Source organism: Thalia democratica, chromosome 6 (assembly GCF_965202585.1).
Source record: "Thalia democratica chromosome 6, ktThaDemo2.hap1.1, whole genome shotgun sequence".
NCBI lineage: Eukaryota > Metazoa > Chordata > Thaliacea > Salpida > Salpidae > Thalia > Thalia democratica.
Genome location: NC_139170.1, coordinates 54,822,831 through 54,834,677, shown reverse-complemented (window position 1 = coordinate 54,834,677; position 11,847 = coordinate 54,822,831). Strand labels below are relative to the sequence as shown.

The following is an 11,847-nucleotide window of genomic DNA, read 5'->3' as shown; positions in this document are numbered from 1 at the left end:
AATAATGAATTTTAATTAAATAACTACCAATTTAGCTTGTGAAAATAAACAAATTTTTTATGAACATTAATAATACTAAACAGCATACATAAAATAACAACCTTAATATATTTATAATATTTTATTTATACAGCCTAAAGAGAACTAAAATAATATGTTATTTGAACTAAAGTTTTTATCATACAAGCAGATTTTTATATATCACTACAATAACTGAGAACTTGTAGAACTTTCAGCAACTAATTCATCAAGCTCGTTATTCCATCCAAGCTTTTCACACAATTTAATTATGACGTCATCACAGTTTCCCAACAATGCTACATCCCTGTGATTGTTAACTATTTAGATTGTTTTAAAATTCACTAAAAAATATTAACGTCAATTTTTCTATATATCTGTTATTTAAAAACTATTTTTTGTTTGATAATATAATTACAACTCTTTTATACATTAGTACACATAAGCAAATAAGAAATAACACATTTATTTAACTTTTTTTACTCAAATAAAAAATAAAGTAAAACATTAACAAATATTTAAATTCATTAAATATATTAATATCAAGATAATAAATCATTTCATACAAATAATACCTGTAGGCTTTTTCTGAATCGAAATCAAATTTTGGCTGGCCGTAATACCAAAAATCTTTTGTAAAATTGCATTTTTCACGGTTGATCAAAACTCTTGGTGCAGAGACTTTCACACTGAAAATATAAATTCAACTATGACAATTCTTACTTTTTTTCGAATAGTTCTTATCGTATAAAGAAATGAAACATATTGTTAAATAATTAGTATAAAAATCGTTTAACAGCTTAAATCAAAATGGTCTAATATTATAAACTACTTTTTTCTAAAAACCTAAAATAGTAAAAACTTTGAATTTAGTTTTATTTATATTTAAAACATAATTTTTAATCACAAATTTAATGTGCTTATACCAATAACGATCTACTTAGATGAATATCAATTATAACAAAGTTTTAGTAATTCTTGTTTAAAATTATTTGATATGAAAATTTATCTAATCTTTATACTAGTTTTAAGATGTAAATATTTATTTACTTTACATTTAAGTATTTTATTAAGACGATGAACAAGAACTAGTAACTTAACTAGTTGCTTAAATATTCGGATTTTCAATTACAGATATATTTATCTATGGAAAACAGAAGTACAAAGCTTTGTATTAGGCATTTTATTCTAAATAATTAACTTTTTTGTTTTATATAAAATAATGTGATAAATAAAAAATACAAACTTTCCAGGTAGAGAAGAAAATGGTTTGACTTTAAGAGAAGTTCCAATAACAATCAATAGATCACAGTCTTTGAAATCTTTTTCGCTGAAGTCATGGAATTTTTCTGGTAGTTGCTCGCCAAAAAATACAATATCTGTTAAGTAGATAGATGATTTATAAATTTTAGCCACTTACAATTCAGGTGTAGACATTTTCGACAAAAATTATTTATTAAGATTCTAGCGTAATTCAAACAATGTTGTCTTTGGTATATTAGCAAAACTTAGTATATTATATTGTATATTTATTTCATTATATTTGTCTATAAACATTTTGAGATTAACTTATCCAAAATTAAAAATGGTCAATTTAAAAAAAATATTTTTTTATCTTATTTCTTAAACAATGTTTTCTTACATATGTAATTGTATATAAATGTTACATATTTATATGTTTCAAACTCAATTTTAAAGCAAGAATGTTGTGCTTACTAAATACTTACAATTTAGATTTGAAAAAAAAAAACCTGGTTTAACATATGCATTCTTTCCACAAATAGTACACTCTGGGATTTCATCTTTGAATATTTTTTCTATAAAGAAATATCTTTATGTTTTTGATTTCAAATATTTTTTTATAAATTTAAATCAAAAGAAAACTTTAATTTAGGTTCTAAAAATATTTTTTTCTTTTTTTTAAAAACTTAAGGACTTACATAAAGTTAATTTAACTTACCTTAAAATAAATTCTTTATAATTACTAAAAAACTTAATTAATACTCTACATAGTCCAATATATAAAAAAACCTTTTACCCACTGCTGTGAGTACTCTTTCTTGCATCTAATACATTTTGCAGTGTTAAATGATCCATGGGATTCTACTAATAAACTGTCACTCACTCCCGCTACCCTTTCAAGTGTGTCTATATTCTGTTACAATTATTAAGGTTTACGAAATCATGCTAAAAAAGTTTAAATACTGTTATCTAATACTTTTATTTAATGTTAGTTTGCCTTAATTTGCCTAAATTTAACCAGCTTAAAAAATTATCATAATTTTCCTTAAAAAACAAATCAACCTTGTATCAAAATTATTAAAACTTAAAAATATATATGAGTAGCAATTAGAAAATCTATATAAATTAGTAATTATATTAACGTAAACAGTACGGTTATGTGGTATACCACTTTTAAATACATTTAACAGTGTTTGGTAGTTAAAAATTAACATCAATATTTAAAAAATAATTTTGTTATCGATCTTACTTAAGTGAAAGTTTTAACTGGTATAATATTCATATTCAAAACATGAAAACTGTTAAAGAAAATAAGTGTTATTTTTTAGTTATAGTTAGAGCTCTAATGTATAGTTCATAACTTCATAATTATTTCAAGTAACAACTAACTTGTGTAAAAACACGCTGGAGCAGATTCTTTTTTTCAAGCAATTTTAAAAAGTAGTGGCTACGAGTTGGCTTGTAGTTTCCAGGATACAACTCTTTTGCTAGTGTGTAAAACGCTTTCGGATTTTTCTGTGTTAAATAACTGCATTAAGATTTTATTACATTATACAAACATAGATTTACACAACAATGCTAAAAATGCTACTCCTGCAATTAAATTTTTAAGTTGAATGCATAATAGAGATGTTTTTTAAATAGATCTTTTGAGAGTTTTTATTATAACTTTTTAAATATTTATAACATTAATATATAAAATCTACATACTAAAACCTTAAAATAACTCATTTGAAAAACGGCTTGAGGTTTTGGAAGGTTGTATTTCTGAAGATTGTCATAAAGACCGGTTCCAGGAGTTCTGAAGTCAGGAATACCAGCAGCTGTTTGTAAACATAATTTGTTTAGAAATTTACAGTTTTTAAAACAATTTTAAAGTTGTATAAACAATACATACTATAATTTTTAGTTCTCAGCAACAAAAACTTAAATTTATTATATCAAAAAATATTTTATTATAACAACAAAAAGATTATTTTAACATTTTTAACTTGGTTTCACCCACTTTTAAGTTTTCATGAGCTTAATAAAATATAGTAAATAAGTTAAAAATTGGTACAAACCTGTAGAAAGACCTGCTCCACACATCACTATTACTTTTTCACCTGTATAAATATATAGAACTTTCATGAAAATTATCTGAGCAGAACTATTATTTGATATGTATAAAGATGTTAAGTTTTCAATTTCAATTAATTTTTCTCTTGTATAAATAAAACTTTTTGGAAAATTATATAAGAATAACTGTTATTTAATATATTTAAGAGAAATTAGATTTTAAACCTTCAATGGATTCAAGTTAAAAAAATATTTGAGCATGCCTGTTAAATAAGGTGTTAAACAGATGTTAGTTTTTAATTTATGTACAGGGTTGCCACTCGTTTTTTCAAATTTTTTCCAGGCTTTCCAAATTTTTTCAAGGTTTTTAAAACTACACATTTTTGGGTCTATTTTTAGTTATAAGTTAATTTCTATACAACAAATTGTGTTAAATAGTATAAAGATAAATAAATAATAAATATATAAAGATAAATAAAAATAAACATTGAAAAGATATTGTAAAGTTACTTTATATGTGTTTTTTAAGAATTTTTTTTTGATGATGACAAAAAGTTTTACTACTGTAATTGTTAAAATTGTTAAAAATTCCAGGTGTTTCTAGTTTTTTTTTGCCTTAATTGTCAAATTCCAGGTTTCAAGGTAAAGTGGCAATCCTGTATGTATCAATAAAAGGTTTTTAAGTATTGAGACATATTTGTTATACAATCACTAAATGACTAGTGTAAAGCTCTACTATTTTATAATTATAGTATTAATTAGCAATTAAGGCTTGACAATTAAAATGAAGATAAATGTTTTCTAATATATTTTACTTACATTTATCAGATTTTATAAAACTAGCAACTCCATCAAGATCTAAACTGTTCAGATGTTTATCTGGTCTGTAATGATCACATTCAGTTTCTAAGTTCAAATCACTCAGATTTTGCATCAAATCGTTCAGATCGTCCATTTTACAAAAATAACTACTTTGTCTGAAAAGTTTTACAATTATATTTCATTTAATAAATTTACTTAATAAACATTATATAAATGTAAAAGTATATGTGACTTATAAAATAAAAATATTTTTTTTAGTTAGGCAAACATTAACAAATTGTATAGCTTTACCAATTATATGTATCTAAATTCATATAGTTCAAAAATACACAACAGTAACCATTTCTGTGATAAGAAAAATAGTTTTAGAACTTTAAAGATTTTTTTTGGATGCTTTATTCAGTTTCTTAACTAGAAAACTTAAAAAATTAAAAGTCAAATGGTTTAAAACTTAATTTCATTCTAAAGTTAACCTTAAAGCTAATAAAGCTACACATTTTAAATTTAAAATTCTAAAAGTATTATTTTTGAAAGCATAGGATATGCTAAACCATCTTCTAAACTATATTGATTATATAAATATAACTAAAAAAGTATATTAGGACAGTTTATAATAATTGTATTGATCTTCAACTTTATAGTTTTAGAAGTTGTGTAGACAAATTTATGTTTTTTATTATATTTGTATTTTTGTAAGGTTCTAATGTAATGCAAACCAACAATGAAATTTAAACTTAGCATAGAATTCATTACAGTTAAAGTTATTCTACACTACTTATAAAAACTAGGCATGACTTTCTGTAATTACAATTGATATTTAAACACATATAAAACAATAAAAATAAAGTACATCATACTTTAAAAGTTTCTTTAAAAACGATCAAAACTTTTATACAAGAATTAAGTCTAAAATGAATATATTATAAGAATTAATAACTAAACTAACAGTTAACTACTTTGAATTAAAATCAAAAAATCAGTTATGTGTAAAATACATTATCAAAAGTAAACTTCAGCAATAAACAATATGTTAATAAATAAGTTTAGTTCTGAAATTTTTTTGTTCTAATAATTAAAACAACACTGCAACTACTCTGTGGTTGGATTTTTATAGCTATATCTTAAAAGTGTGAACTTGTTTAAGATCAACTTGCTTTCCAGTTGACTAATTTCATAACATTTGATGTTCAACTTGCTGGAAAAGAGTAAAACTTGTATTCCATTACAACTTAATTTTCTACTTTATTTAACTATAATTAAGTGAAAGATTTAATTATTTATTTAATTTAAGAGGTTTTTTCAAATTCTACATGTTAAATAGTATTAATGTTAACATATATTAAGTAAATAACTGAAATGTTAATAAAATAAATAAATATTAAGTTTGAATTAAACATTTTGATTTATATACTGTTAATTTTTTGACTAGTTATATTATTTAGACACAAAAAAAATATATGTTGTGGTGAAACTTCTATAGGCAAATAAAAATAAAATAAGCATTACTAGCAAAAATTTTAATCTGAATAATAATGATCTAAATATGCATTTTTTTAATCTTATTTAAATTAATTTTTAAATTTAAATTGACAATTAATAATCAACTGTTTTTTGCTTGGCACAGTGGATGTAATCGTATATTAAGACATTATTTGTAATCTATTGTTTAGACAGCATTATTTACATTTTTTTTTTTGTAACATACCTTTTTAAGTAAGATTGATAAATTAAAAGAATTTAAAAGAAATTGAAAAAATGTTCTTCAACTTTACAACAAATTTTGTGCTTCCCAACTTAAAAAAAAAAGCAAACCACTAACTAAAATAGAATATTGAAATTATTTAAACTTCACAAGATTTGTAGTATTCTTGTTAAAGTATGTTTTAAATAAATTCTAAATTGATTAGAAACATAATAAGTATTATTGAGTTGAGAATTATAACTTCGTTTATTTAACATGATTACTTTCAGAGGAACTTTTAGTACGTTTTATTTTTACCTACCAGAGCATGGTTATGAATTTGTTAGATAGGTCTGATTTTATAAGCAAATGTTGTGCAAATTCATAAATTTTTGTCTTTTTAATATATTGACTTAATGTTTACAAAGATTAGTTGTTTTTATAATGCTGCTGTACTTACAAACAGGGTTGTCAAAAGCTCTAAACACTTAATACTTAGTACACACTTATTTATTTTAACTTAAAGTGTTATTGTTATCATCATGTTATTTATTGTGCAATATTGGATTCAGGGATCAAAACCTGAGCCACTAAAACAGGACACACAAAAAGAGAAAAAGAAAATAAACTTATATTCAAAACTTTAAGATAAGTTATATATATAAACATAATTTAAATGAAAACACAAAGTTAAACACAATATGATATACAAATGAACTAAACTAAAAATTCAATTCAAAAAATTCAAACTTTTATATTACTTAGTACAAACAATAAAGAAGTTTTTCTAAATCATCGCTTATAAAACAAACTCATATTTACAAAATAAATAAGTAAACTAATAGTTTGTAGGGGGGAGGCGTAGGGAAACAAATATTTTTTCTTTTGATTATAGTGGAAAGTTAGAGAATTTTACTAGTATTTATTGTATTTAAATCAAATCTTTTTAGCTTTAAACGGAATTGTTCTACCCTCCCACAAGATACTATATTCTGAGGTAGTCTGTTCCACATAGCTTTTGCTCTGTGAAAAAATGCGCCTTGCCACTGACTGTTTTGAAAATCATGTTTAAATTTTATTTCAAATTATTTCCTCTTAGTTGATATTTATTTTGGGAAAAACTAAAATACTGGTTAAAAAATCTTTTATATTTGCCATTGATAATTTTGTAAAGAGTTAATGGATCAATTTCCCATCTTCTATATTTCAGTGATTCCAAGCCAAATTTAGTTATTCTATCATTAATGATGTGTAAGATATGTTGCAACGACTACAAATATGACGGGTAAAACTCTTTTTCACAGATTCAATTATATTAATATCCTTTTTTAAATGGGGGGACCAAATTTGGGTACTAAACTCAAGTTTAGGGCGAATCTATGTTTTAAATAGTTTTGTCAGAATTGAAGCAGAATTAGTTCTAAAACTTTTCAATATTTGATAACATGTAGCTTGTGCAGCCTTATATAAATAGTTGATATTTTCATTCCATTTTAAATCTTTGGAAATATAAAATCCCAAATCTTTAAAAGTTTTAACTTCTGCTTACTTAATGTTATTGATTAAGAGGTCTTTTAAAAAATATTTTTTTTTGTTAATGGTTAGAATTTTACATTTGCTAGGATTTAAGTTTAGCTTTCTTGTTTTTAACCCTATGTAAATATTATCCAAAGATAGTTGTAATGAAGTATTTGACTGACTAAAGATTTTGGCATCATCTGCAAACAAGCTTAACTCACTTTTAGTAGCAATGTTCGAAGACATATCATTAACATAAATTAAAAAGAGAAGGGAACCAAATACACCATCTTGTGGTACTCCACTGTAGATTGTTAAAGTGTCAGAAAGCGTATTATTGATGAGTACTCTTTGTGATCTATTATTTAAAAAGTTATCAAACCAATCAATTAAAATTTCATGTAGCCCATACTGATTTAATATTTTTAATAGTCTTTTATGTGATACTGAATCAAAGGCTTTTCGAATATCTGTATAAACTACTTTAGTAAATTCATTTTTGAGATAAGGAACTAACCAAGAATAATGTAAGCATGTTAACAGTTGAATGGTTGATGAGCGGTTTTGGACAAAACCAAACTGTTTGTTAGTTAATAATTTGTTATCAAAAAGGTGATTGAGAATTTTTACAGATACAATATGTTCATAAATTCTTGAAAATCCACTTGTAAGAGATATTGGTCTGTAATTTAACGCATCGTGTATATTACCTTTCTTGTGCACAGGAATAATAAAAAATGTTTTCGGTTGTTTAAAAACATCAGATAGTTCTAGAGAGCAATTAAATATTAATGATAGTCGAAAAATTATTGATTGGGTAACATGCTTGATATAATAGGTTGGAATGTTTTCTGGCGTTCTAATGATTTTATCTTTTAGGTAGTTAATTGAACTTTTAATGTCTTCATAGGTTATGAAAAAATTTTGCATTTTACTACAATTCTTTTAGGGTAGCTTAAAGAACTGGTAACTCTCATCTTTTATAAAAACTTTTTGAAAATTTATGTTAAAAAGTATAGCTATTTCAAAATCTGAGGTTACTGTTATGTTTTTATCATTATCATACATAAAATGTATGGATGGAATTATTTGACTTAAGTTTAGATTTCACGTCGCTATAAAACTTTTTTAAATTTTGGTTTTTGCAGAATTTGTTTTCATATTCAAAGTTGTATTTTTTAACAGCTAGTTGATATTCTAAAGACTTGTTTTTTTATTTTATCAAAAGTGATTTATTTGTTCTACTTTTTTTTTTATAGATTCGCTTTTTCTTTTAATAACTTTTTAATATGAGATGGATATTTTTTACTTTTGTTATTTTTAGAATAAATTTGAACAAAACGTTTAAGTGAGATTTGGATTAAGCTAATGAATTGATCATAGAAATGCTGGAGATTTTCTGAATTTTTAAATAAATAAGTCCAATAACTTTTTTACAGGAAATCATTGATGCTTTCAAAATCTGCTTTTTTATAGTCATATGAAACTTTTTTAGCAATAGGTACTATTTGTAATAATAGAGGTACTATTATTATGATCGAGTAGTTTTTGTATTAATTTTCTTAAAAAGTATTAGAAAATATTAAAATACAAACCTTTTATTTTTTCAAACGTTTTATATATAACTAAAAACTTAATAAAAATACTGAGTTATATAAAAAAACATCTATTTATGAAAAATTAAAGTTACAAGTACCTTTTTAAAGCAACATTTTTATCTTTATGTGTTTTTTTTTTGCTAGAACTAGTATTAAAATTTTTATATGAGTTTGTTAAAACTTTTAGTTTAAGATTTATAAAACAGTTTTTATTTATTTACCTTTATCTTAATAATATTTTACATTATTGAAAAACTAATAAGTTTAACAAAAATTAGTAACTATGTAAAAAGTTTGATATAATCAACTTTGTTCTATAAATCTATATCAACATTAAACAATTATTCAGTTTATAATCGTTATACTTTAAACAAAATAATAGCTGAAGGATTATGTAATAATATACAGTAAATTATAATAATGTTGAAACATAGTAAAATCTGTAAACAATATGTTATAAAACATTCATTACAACATGTTAATTACAAACGAAACTTATTAGTTACGCCTGAGTGGTAACAAATAACTCATAATTAATTAAAAATTATTATAAAATACGATAAATAAGTTATAACTTTGTATATAGTAATTTTTTGAAATGTTTGCGATTTACGACTATGTTTTGTTATGTTATGTTTAAGAGAAAAATAAATCAAAATATACTACCAAGTATTGTATTGCAATATTAAGTTTATAAAATAACTAAACTTTTATACAAAAACTAAAGACATATAAAAAATTAGAAAATAGTTAATTTTCTTTAAGCTAGGTAATAATTAAAACACAGTCTATCAAAACCTTACGGCTAAAAATGTGCTTGAAATATGTAATAAGTAGCAAAATAAACTAAATCGTTTGAACTTGTTTATTATAAAATAATAACTTTAAATTTATTGCTTTACTGTTAATAATCTCTTAAAAGTTTTATAATTACTTAAACTTTTTTTTTTAATTGTTTACAAAACTCATAAGCATTGAGCATAACATTTAAAGGTTTAATATACTATTGCATAACGTTAAAATTTACAGCAGCTAAGTAGTAAACTATTTAAAAAAAAAAAATAAATAAAAAAGTTTTATGACAGTTACCAAACAATAGATACTTTTCATCATAATATAGAGTTTTACAATATAAATGTAAAGAACAACATTTTATAATCAAATACTTTAGTAATTAACTATCAATATTTACGACAAATATAGCTATTAAATAAAAGATATAACAATTTGCTTTAAATCTAAGAAATTAGCTACATACAACTTACAACATAAAAAAATTGCCAGCTAGGTATACTTTTGATTCAAAAAGTTTGAAAAAGAATAACTAATTAAAGACTTAAAATAAATATTCAACGATAAGTAAGGACTAGTTTTACGTTTTATTTCATTTCTAACAGCAAAATATTGTGCAAGAATTTTTAACAATATGCATACCTTTTATGAACATCTGTAATAGGCTATAAAGTTTCATTAAATTTCTTTAAAAAATAGTTGTTTTATAGAATACTTTTAAAATTTTGACAAATTTAGTGTTTCTAAATTCTTTTTAGTGCGTGGCATAAGTTTTTGCATATAATAAAAACTGTATGCTTTAAATATCTATTTAAACATTTACTTCATTTTTAAAACTTTTAAGCTGAAATGATTTTTTTTATTCATATTCTTTTTACTATAGACCTCTACTATTTTATAAAATATAGAGTATTTTATGTTCTAATTGAAAAGAATAAAGTTTAATTGACAATATTTAACCATAAAATTTCTGGTTTAGTGAAAAAATCTGTAGGTTAAAGCTATTTAAGCGTTTACACAGTTGGCTTATGTAAAATTCTTATCACTTACTGACGAAAATAAACAATTATAAATTGTCTCAAATAATTCAAAAACAATTTTTTTTAGTTTTATGCTATTTAATAGTCTATTATTGTATATTAGAAACAAAGTGCTGCTGATTCTTTGTTAAATATATTACTTTGAAATTAAACCTATGTAGTATAACAAAGTTAAAAAAAAATTTAATTATTACAGTGTTCATCAAACTTATTTTTCCTCACTACTTATCACATGTCGCTCTTAATTTACTATTATATCCCATTATTTGTTTAAATAAACAAAGTAAATAAGTGCTATTCAATGCGAGGTATCAACACAACAACAAACAAAGACTTATTATACTACTATAAACGATTTGTATTATTTATTTCTGCCTCTAAGTTTCCCTGTTTTGTCAACCAGAGCCTTTAAAAATAAAAACATAGACTTTAATTTGTTTGTTATTACAAAGTTGTATAGGTAAAACTGTGTATAAAAAAAGCATAAGTTAAATAATCATAATAAAACCACTGCACAACATTTGTTTTTAATCTATTTTATGATTTAAACAAAATAATTTTCATAAACGTCAAATTTATTTTATTAAAAGTTTGTTTATACTCTAAAATTTTAATCCCATAAAAAGTTTACACATGATTAGCTATGCAATAAAACAAAATTTTACGTTAATTAAAATCATACTAGTAGGAGCTATAAAAAAATAAAACTAGAGTGCTGTGAAATATTGTTTAAAATTCATATACGTATGTTTATTAAACTTTTGCTTTTATAAACAATCGTGAAAAATTTATATCAGTCGTTACTAAGATTACTTATTCAAAAAATTAGACTCATAATTTAAACTAAAACCAGTTGTAAAAAGGTGTCATCAATGCACAAAGTGGTATTTTTGCACGAAGGGTCTGCTCGAAAACAAAAGTGAATTCGTGCACAGGTGATTACTTTTGCAAAAGTAACCATACATGACTTTTTTTGATGAAAAAAATGAAAATATGGATATTTTTGGCCTAAATGCTTCAAGTATTTTTCTTTAAATCGGATTTATACAAGCTGTTGGTAATATTTAAAGTAGTTTCT

The 11,847-nt window shown here is 23.1% G+C and overlaps 1 protein-coding gene across 1 annotated transcript; it reads right to left on the bottom strand.

Annotated features, from left to right (window-relative positions):
• Positions 1–204: 204 nt before the first annotated feature.
• LOC145839244 (NAD-dependent protein deacetylase sirtuin-2-like) lies at positions 205–4,195 on the bottom strand. The gene is made up of 9 exons (XM_082946842.1): positions 4,138–4,195; positions 3,324–3,365; positions 2,977–3,083; positions 2,650–2,775; positions 2,050–2,173; positions 1,770–1,835; positions 1,265–1,397; positions 594–707; positions 205–325 (listed from the first exon to the last, which is right to left on the bottom strand). The coding sequence occupies exons 2-9, from the start codon at positions 3,346–3,348 to the stop codon at positions 205–207; spliced, it is 816 nt and encodes a 271-aa protein (XP_082802968.1). The 5' UTR covers positions 3,349–3,365; positions 4,138–4,195.
• Positions 4,196–11,847: the final 7,652 nt, after the last annotated feature.